The sequence below is a fragment of the Vanessa atalanta genome, chromosome 2 (assembly GCF_905147765.1).
Source record: "Vanessa atalanta chromosome 2, ilVanAtal1.2, whole genome shotgun sequence".
NCBI classification, from domain to species: Eukaryota; Metazoa; Arthropoda; class Insecta; order Lepidoptera; family Nymphalidae; genus Vanessa; species Vanessa atalanta.
The window spans coordinates 4,949,831-4,973,732 of record NC_061872.1 but is presented as its reverse complement, the minus strand read 5'-3'; the positions used below and the strand labels follow the sequence as shown (position 1 = coordinate 4,973,732).

General features: G+C 32.0%; 1 protein-coding gene across 1 annotated transcript in view; it reads right to left on the bottom strand.

Annotated features, from left to right (window-relative positions):
• The window catches only part of LOC125075144, a 110,297-nt gene extending 88,112 nt beyond the window's left edge, over positions 1 to 22,185 (bottom strand). The window contains exon 1 of the mRNA XM_047686760.1: positions 21,019 to 22,185. Within this exon, the coding sequence (XP_047542716.1) occupies positions 21,019 to 21,897 (879 nt within the window). The 5' untranslated portion in view covers positions 21,898 to 22,185. The remainder of the gene's footprint in view (positions 1 to 21,018) is intronic.
• Positions 22,186 to 23,902: the final 1,717 nt, after the last annotated feature.

Genomic DNA, 23,902 nt, shown 5'->3' with positions numbered 1-23,902 from the left:
ATGGGTACAAAAATCGAAAAGCAATATTGTCCTATTATCCGATAGGCATATAAATCTAGATACATAAAGTTACTTTGTGAGATTGAAATAAAAGTGAGAGATTATATGGAGTTTTTTTACAGCTTTAACATAAAGATTATTATGAGATCGAGAGTGTTTCTTGATACAGATGTTGCGTGTTACTGAGTTTAAGGTTCCGTGTGCCATAAAAAACGCCATAATTGAATCGTGTAGTAAATGTAGTACATTGTCACGTTCTACCATCTTGCTTATTTTTACAACTTTCTTAACTTTATCTGATAGAGTGTGTGTGTGTGTGTGTACAGTCAATAGACAATTCGAGTCAAATTGGAGTAAGATAAACAAACCTTGGACTATATATTTATTGCTATGCTAATAACTTTGCTATACTATACACTACAAACAGTTCTTGATTCATTTATAACAGCAGCAGTTTTTCACTTACGGCTTATATCCATATTAATTTTATTTTAAAAATTTTGAAAACAATTTTGCCAACATTCAAAATGTCTGTATTTCACGAATTCATAATTAATATCATAGATTGTTCAGCAATCGATAGACCAATGATATCATGTTAATACAATGTCAAATTTGTTTAATAGTAAAGACAAATTAGACAAAAGAGTAAAGCCTCCACCGGAGATTGGAATATGCGAAAAATTTTCACATTCTACAATGTTGCTTATTTTTTTTCTGTTTCATCTGTTAATTTGTTTATGTGTGTCGAATCCAGAAACTGAATTTTATATACCTTCCACCCAACAGATGGAACTTTTTTATTGTATAGATGACAAACGAGCAGAAGCCTCATTTGATGGAAAGTGACTACCACCGCCCGTGGACATCTGCAACACTTGGCTTGCAGTTGCGTTGCCGGCCTTTAAGAAATGTGTTCGCTCTTTTCTTGAAGGTTCACAATTCGTATCAGTTAGGAAAAAAAAGCTGGCGAAAGCTGTTATGGATTTGTGTACTAATTTGTCATTGATGGTAATACTTCTGATAGTTTTTTTACCAAAAAAAAATTAGTATGACTGTTGGACTGTTGACCATTGAATGGCTGTTATTTTTCTGGTAACTTCTCTATCAACACAAAGTATTGCCACCATTAAAACCATTAATTGTACATTTTGGCAATGTGTCTCAGTGTTCGGCAATTTCTCGACGTATTCACGTTAAAATTTACATAACGAACTGCCTATTTCTCTCAAATGACTTAGTCAGATAATCTAAATGCATACTAAAGTAGTTAGTACAAGCATTAATTATTGGACTAGTGGAATTTCAGATAGCATTGCAACGTGAACGCTGTTTTAGGTAGTGTGGGTGTGAATTCATTAAGTAATTTACTAAACTTCCTGACACGACTGGCTGTTAGATGTTATTGTTAAACGTACTCTTTTACAAATAACTATTGATATATTTCAAGACAAGATTTGTATATATTACATAGTTTTTAGAGTTGGATATCCCAATGTCATATGTCCAAAATTAGAATTGAACGTTCTTGGTTGATTCTTCGTAAATTATTTCTCATTACCAGTCTTGTGGCAGGAAATTATCAGTGCATACATTCTTAGCCACGGGAAGTAAAGACATTTGTCCTAGGCATAATGTCTATTCGGACCGATTGCTAGAGATTTAATAATCTGAATATCAGAAAGGTTTATGCTCACAGTGCCATTGTTCTAGAAGAAGGTGACCACGTACCAACAAATAGCATACCACAAAAGGAAATTGCGATATCATACTTTTGTCATTATTCACTTCTAATAATGTTTGCCATATATTACACGCAAAATACTTTGCTTTAATGGGTACGAAGGGTAGCCTTAAATCATTGTCTATGTTTAACGATAAATTCGTTTTGGTTATAAAGGATAGACCGGTCGATTTTGTTGGCGTGGCATTTTAGAAACGACACGTATTGTGTGTCGTGAAGTAACTTTTGAGATAATAAAATGCCACATCCAATGCTTTAACATACTGAAATAGAATTACATAACGTTTGAAAAATTACAATTTTATATGATCTTTACAAACATATGGTAGACCAGTATGTTTCAAAAGACAAATGACTTGTTTTTCTTCCTGAAAAATCTGCTGAACATTTTAATTTTTTTTTGTATATTGATTTCATATCTAATTTGGATTTAACAGAACCTGTATAAATTTCATTTAATTTTTTTTGAATATTATTATTATTATTAATCATAATTTAAATAGATACAAAATATCAATTTTAGGAATTTAATTTCACAACTTTAAATTTATATATATAGGTCAATTAATGAGGATTATTATTAATAATAATAATAATTGTTTTATAAATTCTATATCATTGTTATTTACCAGAGCATTCGTTTCTTGTAAATTGAATTATTCAGAATTTGTAATACATATATAAATGATATACAGTGCTAGAAAACATATTGAACGATTTATAGATAGACTGGAAAATGGACGGCCACCTAGTGGTGAGTGGTCACCACCATTCACGGACATTGGTGTTATGAGAGATATTTGCCAGCCTCGAACCTTGGAAACTAAGATACTATATCCATCGTGTTGTTACACTGACTCACTCACCCATAAAATCCGAACACAACACTGAATATTGTTGTCTGAAAGTAGAACATGTGATGTGATTGGTATCTACCCAAACGGGCTTGCACAACGCCCTAAGAAAATCTGGGTCAAGACATGTAGCTCATGATAAAGACAAACAGCACAAGTAATTCTATATTTAAAATTGCTTTAAATATTTCATAGCGTATATACATAACATTATACATTAACTTGCATCAAAATTTACATTAGCAAATAAATGGGTTTAAATCTGTTTCGTTGTAATCCAATCAGTCCGCATAATTAGTCGCCGTTTCTTATATATTGGGTCCTTATGTCGAATAAATAAGAATTATAAGATATTAAATGTATTATGATACAGTAATATGAGATAGCAAGTATAATACGTGGTCGAGGTATCAGATGTTCGGTCAATTAACCATTAAGCCCACACTGGCGCTCGCTCATTCATGCGTATAGCTCGCTTTCCTGTTACACAAACACATACACGTGTTTATACATTCAGCTCGAAACACACATATATATAAATCTTACAAAGCATTGATATTTTAATTTATAACATTATCTGTTAATTTCTTACTAGCAACAGGCCCCGGCTTCGCACGGGTGTATTATTAATAAAGTAAATAATATATAAGTATAACTATTACTACTAACTACACTACGCTCGGAAATAATGTAGCTTTATATCAGTAAAAACATTTTTAGAATTGGATCAGATAATTGCAGAGATTACCTCCTACATACAAACAAACAAATTTTACCTCATTTTAATATCAGTATAGGTAATTAATTTTATTGTCTCCGACGGTGACAGGAGCCCTGGTGCGTTTTTTGCACAGATAATTATAATTGCAATTCAACAGCGATGTACCTAGCATTCTTTGTATCGTTTAACGCGGTCGTGATTTTTACTAACTATATATAGTATTATTATTCTATTAACTATTTGTAGTAACTATATTCAATTTTCTTTATTGTATATTTAGATCTTTAGTCTAAATAATTCTATCAAGCATTCTCACACGTATTATGTATTAACTAGAAAATCTTAAGATTTACCTTAGTTCGAGCTTTTACAGTAACATACTTAATACACCTCTACTCTTTTGCGTAAGCTTAATAAATAATATACCTTTATTGCCTGTCACATATTGCTATTAGTATAAAAAATCGGTTTATTTTGTTTCTGTAAAATTTCTCATCTCCTAAATAAGTGTAATATGTATATAAAATTATTTATCACGATATCATTCTTTCTTATTCCTATATATATTTGTTTACTTAATAAAAGATATATTGACAACAAATTGATTTAAAAAAAAATTATATTTTTTTTTTTCTTCTTAATACTAATTCGAGACATTTCGCAGCTCTTATCTCAGATTATCTTGTTATAAAGAACTTGTTTTTAGTACTGATGAAATGCAGTAAGCTGTAGAGGTCAACAATTTGACACTCGATACTCTAAGACTTAGATGTAAAAAAAATATGAGGCTGAACAAAAGATAAACGTCCAAGCGTATGAGGTCGACCGTGGGTACAAAATTACATACATATATGTATTATTGAAAATATTATTTGATTTTGGAACATGGAATGAGGAAAAAACTTATAAATGTTGTTGTTTTTTTTTAATATTCAGTGGCCACGTTTTTCTCACATTCAAATTTGAAAATAGAATTATGTATATCTCTGTCATTAAATGATATAAAACATTGGTTACTAGGCCTTAATGATTTCTGAGGCATTTTATCTTCTTACGGTATTCGTAATACATTATTACTAAAGTGATAAATAAAGAATTGTCAATGAAACTAAAATTGCGAGAAGATATAAATTTCTTACATGAAAACTGAACGACCTATCTTATCGTCATTAATGTACTTTATCTGGCCATTAAAACCTTGTACATTAACATGGCTCAGGGTCAATGACTTGGACAGATTTACTCTGTGCACGCTAAGTGTGGTAACTACCCACAATATTCAGAGTTAAAAGCCAACTCGCGAACGCCCACTTATTACCTACTTTTTAAATACATTTTTTATGAATATTTGATTTCATGGTCTGATATTTGATATAGAAATTGCATAATCGGCCAAACCATCTAAGATCATATGGTTTCCACATAGTATGTCACATTGATGCGAATGGCTTCCATTACTTATGACATCAATGGCGAAGGCGTTAAAATACTATCGACTGCCTTTGCCATTAGGTCAAAAAAAGTAAAAATAAATGTGTCAATTCTATCTCCCGTTAGGATACTAAAAATGTCAAGGGCGTATATTGTCAGGTTTCTATTAAATACTTTTATTTAAAATAAATATTCCTATTAGTTTAATTCTTTGAACTTCATATAATTGTTCTAGCTTTCATAATAATTCTTACTAAAAAAAACATCGTACGTGTCCAAGATAACAATATTAAGTACATAAATAAAATAAATTACTCTTTTGGATTGATGAAGAAAGGACACGTTTATTAAAATACATCAAAAATCATATGATCTTATTAGAGCTTTTCATTATCAAAATATACGTTGTGTAACTTCTCCAAAATAGTAAAAAATATCAAAATCATATTTTTAAGTGTTATTAATTTTTAAAATTCCAGCATTATAATCGAAATATTAAAAAAAGTAATAGTAATTTTTTTTTTTAGGAAATATTATTTTTATGCTAATGAGGTCACATGAATAACATCCCTAATTTCGCCTCCATCTCCTAAAGAAATCCTTCCAGCACCTCTTATTATTTGTTAATTCAATGTATTTCTTTACTCTTAACATTTAATTAGTTAAAAAGCAACCCCGAATAAAGTATTTCTTTTAGTCATACGAAGTCGAGACGGACAGCTACTTTAAAATAAAATGTAAGTCTTCGACCGCTAAAACGCATTGTTTTGCTAAATGTCCGAGATCACACGCTCGTTTCAAGAAAGTGTTTGAGACATGTGAATGAACGAATGAAATAGGAATGAACGGAATGATGTATGTATATGCAGTTTTATTGTTCTTTGTCTACAATGTGTACATTGTCATACAAAAAATGTAGATCTCGTATGATATATGGCACATACGATAATTACTCGTGGGACCGGTTGTTTTTTGTTAAAACATGACACCATGAACAATAGGAAATAAAGAAATACTACAATTGCCTAAACATAGTCTAATAAAATTAAAATGAATAAATCAATAACGAAAAACAGACCTTATAAGATTACAAAGACATTTCTATCAATATAATAAATAGTGATTTGAAATTGTCAGTGTATTGAATTGTTATTGTATTAATTTTTTCCAGACAAAACACATTTCAAATGTCCTATGAATATATTAAGTCTTTCATTATTTTCAACATTATTTCCTTCTAATTTTCATAACATCATATGTACAATACACACGCACTTCAAAGTGTAATTAATAGTTGATAACGCAAATTTAATGACGCATAGCTCTATCTGGTTCTCGGAAGGTTGTTGAGGTGAGGTACTGTATGGACAGGTGAAAACACAATGTACGACAAATTATGACTTGTAGACTATTTTTATTTACTATGGAATGACATTAAAAGGTTCAACGTAACCTTGGACAGGACAACCAAGACAGAAGGCAATTAATGCATCGTGATCGTTCATTTCTGGGTATCCACATAATAATTAGTATAGATGGCACAAATAATACCACAAAAAAATATTGTTACAAACATTTTTTCTTAATAACTATTACAAAAACTTTTGCTACCAATTTGACAACACGAATGACGCTAATTATGTTTTTGTTAAAAGGCAGAATTACAAAAAGTGTTGTATTTATTATGAGATTTTTTTTAATATATGTACAGGCATCCTAATAATATTTTTGAGAATGTAAATAATAGCAAATAACAATTCAAAATTGAAGCACTGGCCGGGCTGTATTAAAATATATTTTAGAAAGAAATCAATGAAATTAGAATTTTTATTCATAACACCCATGCTTCTGAAAGCAAGCAAAGCCACACCACACACCAACACACAAGTGTTTGCATACACACATAATATGTGTGTATGCAAACATATACATATTATGCACTTTAAAATTTTCCTTTTAACTGGCTATTCTTTGAGTTTTGAATTGTTGTACTCTCACTTATGTATCGAAGAATTCTCGAAATATTTTCAGAAGACTAGATCCTTTTATCAAGAAATAATCATAGTATTTTTAAAACATGTCCAAACTCCAATACTACCAGGAAAATAACGTGATTGGAACAGGATTAGTTAATAAATAATATCATAAGCACTTACGGTGAATTAATTTAAATACAAATCTACTACAATAGCGTACCAACAATGTCAGAAATTAGGGCTCAGCCTGCATAATCACACAATAGGAAGCCCTATGAACTAGTTCACAAAGATCACGCGACAAATTAAATATTGCATGAGCTCCGGCGCGTAAGTCGAGCCCAATGATGCATTAAACACGAACACAGATGACTACGAGCAAATGACTACATATATGAATATTTGTACATATATACCGATGCATTGTAAACTATAATTAATCCCACTGATCAAACAATGCAAAATAATCCATGGATAAAGTGGGCTGTGATTTCAGAATTATCGTGTTAAATATTGTGTTCAGAAATTTCGGATGATCGTGAAGTGACTTTTAATTAATTTATTTTTATGCGGTATTTGGTAAATGAGTATGCACACTAATATAAAGCAATTATTTCAACGTCAAATCAAATTAGTGATTTATGTGAAATTAAGTGTAAATAAAGGTTTATAATATACATGTAAATTATTAATAAATAAGAAGTAATGCAATTTGTTTGATATACTATCAACCGTCTTTCGCCATATTTAGTATGTGTTCTCCTATTATAAATATACATATTATTCACCAGTATAAAAATAAATTATTATTTACCTATAAAAGCAGTATCGATAAATATCACTTCACTATTGTATAACTTTGTAAAAAATATAATAATACGTATTTTATATCTGGCAACATTCGCCGCGGACCGCTAATGCATAAATAGTCGCCAAGTTCGATGCAGAAATTGAAACTCGCTGTTAGGGTAACAAATCACTAAAAATATGGACACTTCAAACATTTATAAATATTAAAGCAAACCACGGTAATTAATATATGATAATTTTCAAAACTATACATTTCTAAATTAATTTGTACTTATTTTCATTAAAATTTCAGTACACTGTTAAACAAGAAACTCATATGAACAGACTGTTACTCCGAATCATGGCTGGCATTGCTGGATCCCACGTAAAAATTAACAAACTGTATGTACTTTTTACATATTTGTTTTTCTTTTTTTAAATAACAAAGTAACCTACCGAGTTGCCAGTTCTCAGTGAAATTCCATGTTCCGAAACGGTACTTGTAAAAATCTACTTGAATAAAAATATTTAGATTTGTATCAGACATCGAGTTAATCGTTTTAATAGAAATTCGTTATCGAATTACTACATCGTATAGAAAGGAATAGGTATTAACGAAATTACATTACTAGCGCCAGTTTAATGACATCAAACGAGCTACACGTACAAACTGCGTAGATTGATTGCCCTAAGCGTTTCATTTACTTTGCCAAACTGGTATTAAGAATAATTAGACCTCTTGACGCTTGAACCGAATGCGTCTGGAGATTTCTAATGGTTGAAATTTTCTAATACCATAAATGTATATGTGTGTTTTATGTGATTTCCTTGACCTTTTGACAAGGTCAGAAGGTATTTTCACATAACGACGTCACAATTTGCGTGGATAATTTAATGGTATTTTTTATATAGATATTTTTTAATAATATTTGTACGTAAGTCAGTTTAATAGCACTGTTTATAAGACCGCCGCATTTAAATCAAATAGGTAAATAAATTTAAATATTAGTTTTTATTAGCAATTTTGTAGTATAGCAACATCGTCAATTCGAAATAAATTTAACTAACCAATAGATAATATCTGTGTTATAACAGAAAAGTACAATGTGTCGCAGTAAGAAAAATATTTTAGTATAATAACCATGAAATATGAAAAAAAAATCTCACATCATAGCGTGACACGGCACAAATTGAGTTATGAAAGGCGCTTATCTGCGGCGTGAAAGTGAAAGCGCTTTCGACAGTAAGGTCCCAGGCTGTTTTCTTTTCGAATTTAAATACACTGTAGTAGCAAATGAACAAGTATTGAACGTATTGAATCGTTTATATTATTTGTCTTAAACGAAATCTTTACGCAACGAGGAAAATGATCTCATTCCATTTTTGAATGTTGACATTGGTATATTTATCACGTGTTTTTATTTTTGTTTTGATATTGTGTAATGGTTATGTTTTAATCTTTTAAGGAAAAAATATAATTATATTTAAAACGCTACGGTACGAGTACGACAATCATTTTTAAAGCAGATTAAAAAAAAATTGTGATGTGCCGAACCTGTTAAATTCTGATCAAAGTTACGATACCTGTTTTAATCACTTTCCCTCGTATGTAACGTTAAGATGTTTATCTACTTAGATTTTTTATCTGTAATACAGATTAAAACAAAACTTTATTCATTACGCTATAACCGTGGCTGAGTTAACTTGGATTCTACACATGGCTTAGCTTTATTATATATAAAAACTTTTTTTATAAAAGTAATAAATTAAATATTTATTTAATTTTGTCAGATTGTATTATGATAATTTATAATATTAAAAATTAAATTTAAGTAGGAAAAGTATATTTTTAAAACATTCTTCGAGGTGAATGAAATTACATCATTCAAGAATGCTATCGTTTTGGCGGCGAAGATAAAATGCATAATTACATTCACCTTTCTTGTTAGTGATAAATGATATGTTATGTAATTACTACGTAAATGTCATTATTTTTATATATTTACACATGCATATATATATATATATAAATATATATCTGTTATAGACTTCGTTGCCATTTAACCGACAACTATGACAGCTGGTAGATATACACTTAAGTTTGTTTTTAATAGAGAATATTTTTATACTATCCACTTTAATGTACGAAAGATAACGCTATAGCACGTCAACTTCTATACCGTTCAACATATCACTCGACTCGGTATATATATGAACAAGCTACGTTTTGTTGGAATACGCATATACATACATTAATATTTGTTTGTTCGCGTCGTATGCACTTCTATACTATTCATCCGATAGAGTTCTATGTGGTACACGAGACGTACCAGATAATTGTTTACAATAAAATTTAGATTACAGTGAATGAAAAAGTAGTAACGGGAGTCAAAATAACAGCGATAGTGATCTTTATTTTGAAAATAATCATTTATTTTTTAATATTTATGAAATACAAATCACGCTAATTTGTTTTATTTTAATAATAAAGTATGCATCAAGCATTAGGTTGTATTAATAAAAATGAACCATGAACAAAAGTAAGTCAAAATATACAGACAATTTATAAATAGAAATTGCCACAAAATATTGCAAATTGCTTTAACGACAAACTTTCATATCAGCTGACAGGCAACACAACTCCTAATCTTGGAGCTAAAATCACCGACCACTTGATTAATGGTAACCATCACGCCATAACGTAAGAGATTATCGCCTCACCGTAATGTTTTCCATTGCTATCGCGTGGAGCATGCTATCAACACATTGACCTTGAAAACAAAACTTCAGTAATTTACTACTTATATAAGTTTCGCAGGAAACGTTAGTTTTAAATGGGCAATAGAGCATATTCAGATACTTCAACAATTAGTGATACAGAGCCGTTACCATGGGCACATTATCTACAATTGGCTATATTTTGTGCTGTCAGACAAACGACCTAAGTTACCCTTTAAAACAAAAGATATATACAACTTTTTAGTTTTTTAATTCCAAATTTGAAAGTTAAAACCATGTAACCTCATCGAAATAGATTATTATACACTATAATATCTGGGCTAGTCTTTTTTTTTACTTTTGTCTGATTTGAGATTGACTCCCGTGGTCGTATCGTTAAGGAACACACCTCAAGAAATATTGACGATATTCTTTATCAGACATACTTGTCGTCTAATGCTTCAAATCGAATCATTACAATACAAAGTCTTTAAATTTAAAACCGGCAAGCATCGGTTTAAATGGCATCTCTAATGTTTAAATTGTTAAGAGATAATCACTTGGTATCAGGTGTCCCGCCTACTCGATAGGAATAAAAAAGTGATGAGTGAACGTTAACCAGACAATATTAACATAGCCCACCAACCGACGACCACATTATCCTCAGATAGTCCATTCCGTCGCCTGCTTTCTCATTACTGATAAAAAAAATTACTTCTAAGAGAAAGTATTGCAACGCTTGCACTGAGTGGAAACTTTTTAGGATGTTTTTATTTTAATATACGTATATGGCAGTAAAAATTTACATAACATCCTTAAACTCCTCAGTAATGAGGAAAAAAATTTCGGAAGGAATACATTTTAGGACGTTCTAATTGCAAACGGGGTTTATATTTTTGAAGAAGTGTAGAGTTGTTCATTTTCTAGCATTATAAATGGCATCGTGAGACTTACGCGACAAAAAAAATTCTAACTACATATTAGTAACTATATGTATTGTATAAAATGTTATTTTAAATTTAACTTACCGCTTAACTGGGTTGTTTAAAAAAGCCAATAGCTGAATTAATGAATAGGAAGCTGTTAAAACAATCGACTGTGTGGTGTTTTAATTGAAACTTCTTTTAATAATATTTGTTCATAGTAATAAATAAAATGTTACCCGCATAGCGTTAAGCTCAGGTTATACTATGTCAAACAAATAAGGCTCAACTATGTATACGAGACTTAACAACGTGTACAGTAGACGGATATTTCGTATTTTAGCAATTAGCATGCAGATAAGGTAGCGAACTCCGCCATTATTACGTCTGCTTGTGATCTTCACTTCAAAGTAACGCTCTAATGAATGGTTCGAAACGTAAGCGGCTCTTATTTGGCTCTCCCATCTGCGTCGGTTTTAAAATCGCATGACACGTCCAATGTGAACATGTCTAATAGATTAAGGTCATCGTGTTTAGGCACAAGAGCTTAAGAAATCTCGTCTTATACATTTGCGATGGATAGTGAATCAGAAATTAAATATGCAAATTTTTTTCTCTTGAAAAAGGATTTATATTTAAAAAAAAAAAAAAAAGTAGTTTAAAAAAAAAAAAATTGTTTCTATGTGTATTATAACCGCTTTCTCATAATCTATGAAGTATACTCAATTAATATAGGAATACACGATTAATTAATAAAACAAAATGCTTTTTAATAAATTAATTATACGCATAACATTTATAATGAGGCTCAATAAATTAGTTGTTCGCAAACGGGACTGACGCTTACAAATTCTTGACCTGTAAAATTCATGTCCCATTTAAATTCGGCGAATGAGCTGAAAAACGAGTGTAATTTCATTAAACTCTTATCTTTGAGGGAGGAAGTATTTTTAGATACCATATATTAAAAGTTGTGCTTTCTCTTTAAATATAATTAACTAACGGCCGGCCCTGGCTTCGCACGGGTGCAATTTATAAGGCACGGGATATACTCAGGAATAATGTAGATTTCTATACTTTTTTTTGGAGTTGGTTCAGTGATTCCGGAGATTACCTACGGGCAAACAAACAAATTTTACGTTTTTATAATATTAATAAAGATGAACTGCTTTGGGCTCTAGATTCAATTGCGTTTTCTGTAAATTTCTTATGAATTTAAATTTTTTGATTAAATAGGTATATCAAAGTATGTATCGATCATTTTATGAAATAAGTATATTCTTAATGATAAAGATGCCCTCCTAAACGATTCATGACACGGTGGCTTCTGTCCATGAAAACTAGCCGAACAGAGAATAAAATATTAATATACACAAGTATGTGCACAAACACAGTCTAGTGCACTAGTTATTTCTTAACTGTCATAATCCGTTGGGACCACAAGCTGACACGACCAGAAAAAAATTAGACGCATGAGCAACAGTTTTACGTGCCGAAGATAACTTCCAGACCGAGCTGTAACTGAGAAATTATCAATGAAATCCAAAAACTTTCTGAATGGCTATCTGGGATATAAACCCAAGACCTCGTCCCTACCTTATAATCCACTTGAATAACTAGGCAATCGATACAAGTATTCTTAATGAAATAGATAATTTGTTATCATTTTGATAAGCTCGCCGCCTGTTAAAGACTTATACTATGAAAGTTTTATCTTACGGTATTGAACATTACGTCATAGATATTGTTAATGAACAATATTAATGCTTGAATCGTAGAATGAATTAGTTTTAAGTTGGTGATAGTTCAGTTTTTGCTTTATATAAGGTAGCCTTACGAGAACTACATAGTCATCATATTGACTCAGTTCTAAAAATGAGAATTAAAAAAAATATATATATTAATGCTAAAGTTTATGTCTCTTACTTAATCACTCGAACTACTAAACGTATACTAATAATATTTACTATAAAAAATTATATCATAGAATTAAAAATGACAATTTATTTTTTACTTTGAGCCGAGTTAGTGTAGTGTTTAGAAACCGTACACCTTAACCAATGATTGCGAATTCAAACCCTGAAATTTCATGTGATTAATTTGCGTTTATAATTCATCTCGAGGTCGGCGGTGAAGCAAAATACCGTGAGAAAACCTGCATGTTCCTTATTTCAAAGAAATTCTGCGTCATCTATATCCACGTACCCGCATTGGAGCAGCGTGGTGGAATAAGCTTCCAAACCTTCTCCTCAAAGCGAAAGGAGGTCTTAGCCCAGCAGTATAACATTTACTCACTGTTACTTTACGACACAAGTCTTTTTTAACTGAGACAAAGATTATTGAACCTCTGGTAGGGTCAGATAACATCTATCTACATAATACTATATGCTATATGCCTGTCAGTTTATTGAGTGATTGTTTATCTTAATGTTCGCCTCTATAGTCTTAAACATATTAATTATATTTTAGGTATTAGTTAAGACTCCCTTACTTATATATTAATAACAAAAAAATTGCTGACTTTAAATATGAATGGGACCAACTCTCTAAACGAAAAACATAATGTTCCAAATCGGTGTATGACATAGTTCTGACAAGTAGTGAAATCTATTTTCGAGTGATAACAAACATAAAAATACAAACGAATTGATAACCTCTTTCTTTTGAATTCTGTTTTATATAGATATAGTAAAAATCTTAACTACAAAATATATCAAATTAATCTTATGAGTTGTTTTTTTTTTTAAATCTTGACTTGTAAACGTATTAGTTGACTTGATTAACTTTTTAAGATAACCAGCAGTGGATACATAATATTTACAATCTAAATAATACATTAAGAAATTACTCGACAAATGCTTTAATAACTGGTTACCACATCGTATATTATAACACATACAATTTAGTAAAACATTTATATTAAAAACAAAAGGTCAATAAAAATCTCTGACAATCATCAGTTGTCATAAGTAAAATTGTATTGTATTTATGGAGTAGGTAGGACTCTAAATGGGCCACCTGATACTAAATGATCACCACTGGCTATAGACATTCGCCGAAAATTATACCGTTTCCTTACATCGCCAAAGCGCTACCAACCTTAGAAACTGACATGTGTCTCTTTGCCTGTAGTTACACTGGCTCTTTCACCTTTTGAACCGGAACATAACAACACTAAGTATAACTGTTTGGCGGTAGAATATATATATATAATAAAAATATAAAATTTCATCTAAAAACTATAAACATCTGTCTTATCTATCTATTTACCCCCAATCAACTCAGAATTAAGAAACCCACCCCTAAGTAATTATTTTTAAGTTATATTTGCGTAATATTAATTATCTTAACGTATATAAAAAATAAATAATAGTTGCTTAGGATGTTTAGAAAGTTATAATAGTGAAGAGGGGCCCCTAGTCGTAATTTGCCTTGGGGCTTCTGCGTGACTTAAGCCCGGCTTAGTAAGAAGTGATGATTATGTACAGTTGTGCTTCTTAACAAGCTGTCAGTAAGGACTTACTTTGCTGCCTTTTTAACTTGAATGAATGTCAGGTGATCGTCATAAGTACATTACGAGTATATTACTTAACACTTTGTATTGATTTGCCGACACTATTGTAAACGACCTCTGTTATTAGGAATATTTGGAATTTATCCCACTATGCTGCTCCAATGCCAGTCGATATATTATACACATGCAAAGAATTTCATTCGTCAAATGCTGGTTTTCTCATAATACTTTCCTTCACCGGCGACCACGAGAAGGTATAATAAGGCAAGTTAATCTTCAAATATAATTTACATGTTTTCGTCACTTGCCACTCTAATGTGACTGCCAAATATAATCTGATTACTTGTATTTATTATAAACAAAGCTGACAAATACTTAATTAACAATAAAATCAACAATAAAGGGTCTCGTGTAAAAATATGTAGGAACTAAATTAAAAAAATAATTAAGTTAATTTTGTGTTAACTTTGACGTGTCCAATATAGCGTAAAGTTCGCAAAATTTTGCTTCCAAATATAACTCAAAGTTCACGACATTCGTATTTCAAAAATGAAACTACTACACATACGACATTGTACGCGTCGTATCGTTTTGAAGCCTAATATTTCAGCACCGGGATTAAAAAGTGAACTAGTAAATGAAACCGCCATTTGAGTTTAAAAGCCCTTCTAACATACTAAACTGCAAAATGTCGCAATATTTTTCAACCATTTTCATTTTTCACTGTATTACAAATTTTCATTGGTTACCCTAACTACCCCACTCTATAATGACTACCCCACTCTAAAATGGTTACTCTTTATGTACATTGTACATTACTCCATATGTTCTCAAAACATTATACATACAATGATGACTGTTATAAATTCTTTCGAATATTTTTTTTTTTATGAAATTATTAATCATATATATAGATGTTAGTCAATGTAATATCAATACCAAGTAAAACAATTTCGGCCACCGCAATAATTCCCAAGGGAGACTATTTTGAACTGCGCAGACTCTATTACAGTGGACAATTGTATGCGCAAACATGTGCACTCTTTATTTTTTTAATTTCATCGATAGACTAACGGGCAAATGGGCTACTAGATAGTAAGTGGTCACCACTACCCATAGACATTAGCGCCATATGAAATTTCAACCATTTCTTATATAATGAATGAGCCAACCTTGGGAACTAATATGTTACGTCCCTTGGGCCAGAGTTCAATATGATAATCTGTTGGGACGGCAAAACGACACAACCAAAAACATGCAACTTGGCTTTTCCTCAATCGTGCACAGCCCTATTAAGAAATTCACGTGCAGCGGTTACACTTGTATGAACAATATACCCGTTCAAGTCATCGTTCATTTCACTTCCGTTCGATTTACCGAACATTTCCTACTGACCGATTTAGCTTCCTATGTTTACTAGGCTAAATAATAATATTACGATAGGAATAGTCACGTAATCTCGCATAATCGGTTTCAAAACTTACACTTTCGACATTAGCCTATAAAAAAAAAAACTGGTGCGAAATCTTATGTCAGAAAAATAAAATCAAAACGAATAATTGAAAAAATTTAAGCGAGTTTTTTATGGACATAATATTTTTTAAGTTTTCCGCGTAGTTTGCTATATTTTAAATATGTAATACATTATTAATCTGCAACTATTACATTATCTAATAAATCTTCGCTTATCTCCGATACATAACGACGTTTGGCATATATCTTCTTGTAATCAAAGTCGATATCGAGTATAGCCAAATAAAACTCGGGATGAAACTTCATACCTATTTACCTTTCCAGCCGCATTGCAGCACTGGATTGCTGCATATTTTACAATACCTAGATATGCTTATATTGAAACTGCAGATACAAATTCAATTAAATTATTAAAAAAAAATTTAACGCATTTCACGTAACACATTTTAAAAACCTATTACAAATCTATTCTTTATTCGAATTTTCTTTAAGGGTAAATTCAAGGATCGAACTTTACAGCAACGTTTCTATAAGTAACGTTTGAGTGAATCGTTTTAGACATAATATTTCTCTTCTGCAACATGTTCCGAATTCCAAAGGTTTTTTTTTTTTTAATTTAGGGAGATTTTCATAAAGCTAAGTATACTTTTCATCGAGTTCGTATGCAGTCGGTTGTCACTCACATCTAATCGGCGCCGCGCCGCTGGGCGTCAGCCAAGCCATTGCTGTCGTTTCGAGTTTAATTTTGGAACACATTTTTTTTTCTGACCGAGTAGTAAAAGACACGTCCGTAGAGGTGAACAATCTCTTTCTTTTATTATAACAAAAAAAAAACACGTTAATAAATCCCAAATTTTTTTTTAGTCTGATTCTACTACTTTCTGAAAACAATTTATTCAATATATAACTTTAACTTTTTCTAATTTCATCGGTTACTGCGTGCAATACTTTTTTCAATTCAATTCACGAAACTCTCGTCAACAATTCGAAGACAACAATTCGTTTCAACGTAAACTCGCGTTTGTATAACCTAGAATTTTTATAATGAGATTAGTTTATAAGCTACCCTGTGCATACCTTCACAATGCAACTCAGTCGGTGACCCGAATGTTTCATATCATATCCTGTTCATCGCCTTTTGTAATTCTAAACGCGTAAACATACTGTTATACACGAAAATGTGTGTCAATGGCCCCTCGAATGGAAGTACATCGCAAATAAAAGGTTTCCGACAGCTAAAATCACAAGTAGAGATAATTGTCACCAATATTTATGTCGTTTCTATGTATTATCTGCTCTATTTTATCTTACAATTGTTTTTAAGTGAAACTTTTTTATAATCTTTGACTTGATGATACGAAAATACGTCATAAAACATAAAAAATATATAATGTAATTATTAAATTAACTGCACACACACACTTAATTATGTCGTTTCCTCTACAAATTTTATTAAAACCTCACTTTTCTCCCTTGCTTCCAACTAATATACTTAAAACATTTGTTATAGCTATAACAGTAGGGATTAATATATTATTAAAATAAAAAAAATACTTGTGTATATAAAAAAAAAAACGGTAGCGTTGCAACCTATTTCGAATATTGGGAGGAAAGGGAAGGAAAAATTATCTTAAGAAAATGACCTCATAATATTTTAAAAATTGTTTTTAATTTTGTCGTATGTCGTAAATCTTAGCGTTGACGCATCGTTAAACAGTGCAACGCAACGAACGATGTAAAACTTTATTCTTAGCATTTACGATACTCCCGATGTGTTTGTTGCAGATAACGCATATGTAGGTATGTTTCCAAAAAATACACAACAAGAATTTTCTGTCCTTTTTTTTACTTTTTCAATAGCTTTATAATATTTTCGTGTATTAAATACGTTGAAAAGAAATCAAAATAAATCGAAATTAAAAGACATTTTTACATCTTTGCATTTTAAATTATGTACATATGTAATTTAAAAAAAAAAAGCAAATTCTTTTTTAAAAAATGCATATTCGTTTATTTCATTCGAGGCGATGTTACATATCATTCGGTACCAGAATGCTTGTTCCAATTAGCGCGATTATCGCGTTTGTGTCAAATCTTACATAAACGACATAGTGAACGGGTGTTAAGTAATTTGCTTCACGAACAATTACGTACGTTTTCAATTGATGTCGTTTCAGAAACACGCGATGCCACAAGGAAATTGAGACGTTCCAATCAGAACACGATTACAATCGAATAATACATTCTGTCGAGTTACTGCAAACATGAATTAGTATATCAGGGTAATTCACTTATATGAGAAAAAGATACTCTAGGGTATATTTGAAGAGCATAATAAGCACTAAGAGTAGTTATATATAAGTAAGCGTACTCATGAATAACACTCGTAAACATGTAATCGGGAATATAACAAGATGAAAAGATTTCTTTTCATCTCTCTCGATCTTATAGCACATTCTTTGGGCAATACATTGGAATTTAGAGCGATGTTTATGTGTGTTGCATTTGCACTTGAGCGTAAAAGAGTTTTTTATATTTATTATCGATACAGTTATTTAAGAAATGCAATAGTTTTCGTTATTGCTATACATTACTTACGGATATTTAGATATAAAAAAAAACATTTCTTAAAGACGCTGTCTATATGCCTGTAAATAAAATATGTACGAAATTTACTAATTACTTTTCTATATATTATGATACTCTGTGACTTGCAAAATGACGGGGTTTCCATGAAATATTTTATTTATCAATACCTATGTATCCACTTAAATATATATCAGTAAACTTCGTTAGTAATTTTTTTTTTTCAGGGCTTACCTTTTATTTTTATATTATGTTATTTTATTGTGTTTTATATTAAAAATACAGCACGTATAATAAAATTAAGAACTGTACACAAATTTCCTAATATCTTAAGTAACAAAATTCCTTTTGATAACATCGTTTTATTATAATATGAAATTATTTATTACAACGTTTATATACCAACATAGAGATCCTGACACTTCATCTGAATGAGATCAGTGAAAGTAAACTCAACCTTGTGATAAATTTAAATAATTTTACAATGGTATGCCTCATATACCCCGATCTTATCAAAATAGAATAACGAAATAAATTTTCAAAGCACATTAACACAATTCAGAGCGAATATTCAACCAGTTATAAGATATTACCGCATCGTAGTTAAGGCGAGAGCTATAGTAACTGTTCGTCAGCTCGTTTCAAGTATTAATCATCACCGAGAGCGAGAGGATTCAGCGGTTAGTAATATTGGGGTCAACCTTGATTGCACTTTTTTCATGCCTATTTTAGCACATTACTTGAAACTGAAAACTTTGATAATGATGCAGTATTAACAAAACGTCATCTAAAGCTACACGTTGGATAATTGTCACTATTATTTTCTTAGTCATGTTCAGATCTAATCAAAGACAATGGGATTTGGCCATAGACAGTTTTACTACTTTTTACTAATATTTTATATTCCTAACACACATTCCATTCCATTTCCAAAATTATATCAGAATTCAAAAAACGAAAAATGTAGGAACAATGTTCAACGGCCTTTCTGTTTAAATTTCATGAACTGTTTTTATTCCATTGCTAACATTATGTTGACTTCAAACAACAGAATTTTTATATAAAAATATGCCATCTTTAAGGAAATTGTACTCGTAGTTTGATTGACAAATTAGTAATACAAATGTTGTTTGAGCTATTCAGAAAAACCACAAAACCGAAACATAAAACACTCATAGTAAACAAACTGATTTAAAACTCCCCTTTTTCGAATGTGACACAATTACAATAGGGCTTAAGATTTTTCTTTAATACTTTTAGAACTTAAGATCAGAAATTTCCGTCAGAATCAACTTAATATTTGGGATTGCTTGTGACAGTAAGTAATTTATTTTGGCGTGATATATTTGTGGAGATTATAAATGATTTACCAGGAAAACATTTTAATATTATAGATATGTATGTAAGAAATAAAGGATGTCAAATCTATTGGGTTCAACAGGCAAAATGTTGGCAATTCGACAAAAAAACAGAAAGCAATCTCGAGACCCATTATTCTTGTCCGAAAACATTTTTCTTGTGATTTTTTTCAAAGCTTTTATTTAACTTGCAGTGTTTGTGTTTTCAAGTTATTCCAATATATCTATGTATATTTTTGTCGACATATATTTTATACTATTTCATAATAATTAAATATTCAATTAATTAATTACTATTATCATGATGGGATTCATCTCATTTGTCAGTAGGATTTTTCTTGTAGTAAGGTAACTTCTGAAGTTATGAAGACGATTCTATTTTATGAAATCAATTTTTTGGTTTCATTTTTAACTAAGCTAATAGATATTTTATATGAGTTTATGAAGAGTATTACTTGTAACATACACATAGTGATTAGTGTGAAAGTAGATAAGGAAATCAAAAACTAATAAATTTAATTATGTATATTAATATACGTTTACAGAGAAGATAGCAAGCAATAGCAAGGCTAAAAAATATAATGTAGCCTTTGGAGAATGACCTCTAAACCTGTCAAGCTTATTATAATAAGTTGACACAGTTGTCAAATTTAAACAAACCTTGCCATTATTATTTATTATTTAACTCGGGTACTCAGTTTGTTGACATAAAATTATGAATAAGTTTGATACATAAAAAGATCATCTAATCATATTTCCTCTTGAAGGTGATGTCACCGTAATACGTACAATTGATGTTGTAATGGAATAAATCATACATAATTATGATATATATCTAATATTATCCTTATTTTTATGCATGCATGCATGTTTATTTTTCCAAATTTTGTATTTTATATTGTTGATCATCAGATAATAATATTGAACTTACCTGTGCTCTTATAATAACATCGTGCGGTCCTCGCCACGTCGTGGCTGCTGGAGACTTCCTTTTAGCTAGTTCTAGCGTTGCTTCACTAGGGCATCGCTCAAACATAAGTACACGCTCAGCTACTGAACCACGCGTTAGGAAAGGACGAACGGGCGCAGTACCCTGTGACGACGCGGCTTCTCCAGTGCCAGCACTAGAAGCGCGACGAGCTCGTGCCTCAAATTTGGATCTTGCTTCAGTAACATGAGAACCAAAAGAAGCTCTCCGTTCTCCACTAGCTCCCGCTGCTGGCTTTCTCGCCCCCGTTTCCAACCGATCCTGATATCGAGTTTTAGCATAATCTACAAGTGAAACGGGAGGTACAACATCAGGCCTCTCTGAAGGACGCTCAGCGACAACCCCCCCTGTGCGCAAAGCTCGAAGAAGTCTTTCTTCCTCTCGAGCTACTTCCAGCCGCATTGCAGCGACATCAGCGCGTCTCACGTTCGTCCCAGACCCAGTTCCGTTACGCTCCGGTACTAAATCTGGCGGCAGCGTAACTTCTATTGTCTCGTTTTCCGGATTATGTCGAATATCTCGTCTTGGTTCTGACCTCTGTTCGGCACGTAACTCGGATCGTTGCTCGCGTAGCTCTGGGCGGTCTCTACGAAATTCTGGACGTTGTTTTATTTCAGGTTTAGGCTCCGGTTTCGGTTTAGACCTCAGGCTCTCAGCCAGCTTGAGCCCGGGCGTGGGCCTGCATGACAGAATCTCCGTGGGCGCAAGGCCACGCGCTTTCCAAGTCTGATATATTGCTTCCGCATGATCAGAAATCTGTTTGGCGATGGCAGCTATATCCTCCTCGCCCGTGTCGATTTCCCGGCGGGCAGTCGCCGCCATGGCCAAGTCGCTCGCGTCACACCGCGAGCTCAGCACTGCTGCACTTTAGGGCCGCGCCGCGAACCCCATGAACACACTGTAAACATACGAACACAGGACGGGTCACACTTATTCCTATCTGGCACACAAAACGACACTAATAGTGATCACGAGAGATCGCTAGGAACAGCTGTTTGTATGAGCGCGCGTGGGGAGTAAACAAAGGCGGTCGGTGTATCGAAAGTAAATGCGGCGCGATTCGAACGGCGCGGGCGTGTATAGCGCAAATAACAGACGTAAAGCCGACGGCGGCACCTCGCGCGAACTGCGGCGCGAGGCGCGAGCCGGGAGGACGGAGGACGCGCCGCGGCCCCGCACCGCTCCCTCCGGCGTCGTGCTCCCGCTCCCGGCACATGTCCTCCTTGCTCACTCGGTTAGCACCTGATAAAATTACGACTACACTACTATTCACGGTCTAGACGTATCGATATTTTTAATATCAATTGATAATTAGTTTCCATTCTTTAATCTTCCATCCCCCGATCATTACTTCCGATAAACTTATTTACTCGAATACTTGTGCAATTTATTACAATTGAATCATACCTATATAAAGAATTCTTATATCATTATGAAACCCTAAAAAATTAAAAATTACCTGCTCTTATGATTTCTTAGGTAGAGCTTAATTTTCAAATAATTTAATTTAAATATACTAATTTATTTTACATGACATTATATTACTGATCAATTAGAAGGTATTTTTATTAGAATTGGAAACCAACAAAAAGAATAAAAAAATTAACTATATTTAAAAATCATCAATGAAATAAGCGCGCTATAAGTAAATCAGTCTCATCGGCTATATCTGTGGAGTATGGCGCACGGCGCACGCGCGGCCGCCACGAATAGCGCGCGCCTATTTATTTACGCTCCCCTAGTTTTTTACTCATTTCACTGTTCTACGCTATGCGCGTCATCTTTATCTCTAGATCTATTCAGACACGCTATCCCTTCTCCTCATATTACAAGACTAATTACAAGCTGCGAATATATTTTTAATCGAAAAGGAGGGATTGGATTTTTTATGTACATATTGCTTATGTATTGATTATATTCAAGTATCGATGTAATTCGTAGTCCTATAATAACTTTTAATTTATGGTGATATTTATCATAGATGCTTGTTTTATATTGTCCTAAGATCTAAGTGATTTGCTTTCAAAATCAGTGAATGGAATAAAAAAATTATATATATTTATCAATTTCGCTAACACAGATACCTAGTCCAATACAAATCACAAGCCATTTATCACATACAAAAGATGTCCTTATTTAATATATTTTACATATTATATATTTCTAATTAATGTCATAATAATTACACTCACTGGTAGGGTTTTGTGCAAACCCGTCTTCGTATCTATAACCCACTCATCAGATATTCTACCGCCAAACAGCAATGCTTAGAATTGTTGTGTTCCGGTCTGAAGGGTGAGTGAGCCAATGTAACTGTACACCGAAGGGAAATAACATCTTAGTTCCCAACTTAGTTTGGCTTTTGGTTAAAATTTCTTACACCAATATCTATGGGCGGTGGTGACCACTTACCTTCCGGAGTCCCATTAGCCAATCCGCTTCTATTCTTTCATCTATCTTTGTTAGAAAAAAAAAACATACCTTTAGACCTTATGAACTCTGAAATCATAAACCGTAGGCCGTAATGTTTGGATTATCGACTTAGTGTTATACAATTAACTGAAACCTTACATTAAGGCAAAAAAAACGATAAACAAGTACTATTTTTTACATACATTCTTAGAATAAGAACTTTTAGAATAAAATACTACTCACTAATACAATGGTACTGTAATTAAATAGTCTCCTACAGTCAGAAATTTTCACTTCACCATGTTAATTGTACGTTAAATATCACCGGTTTGGAATATAGATTCTGATTCGAACGATAACGTTTGTTTCGGTCCTATGTACACGCGAACATTTTAAACATAATGTTGCCATTTTC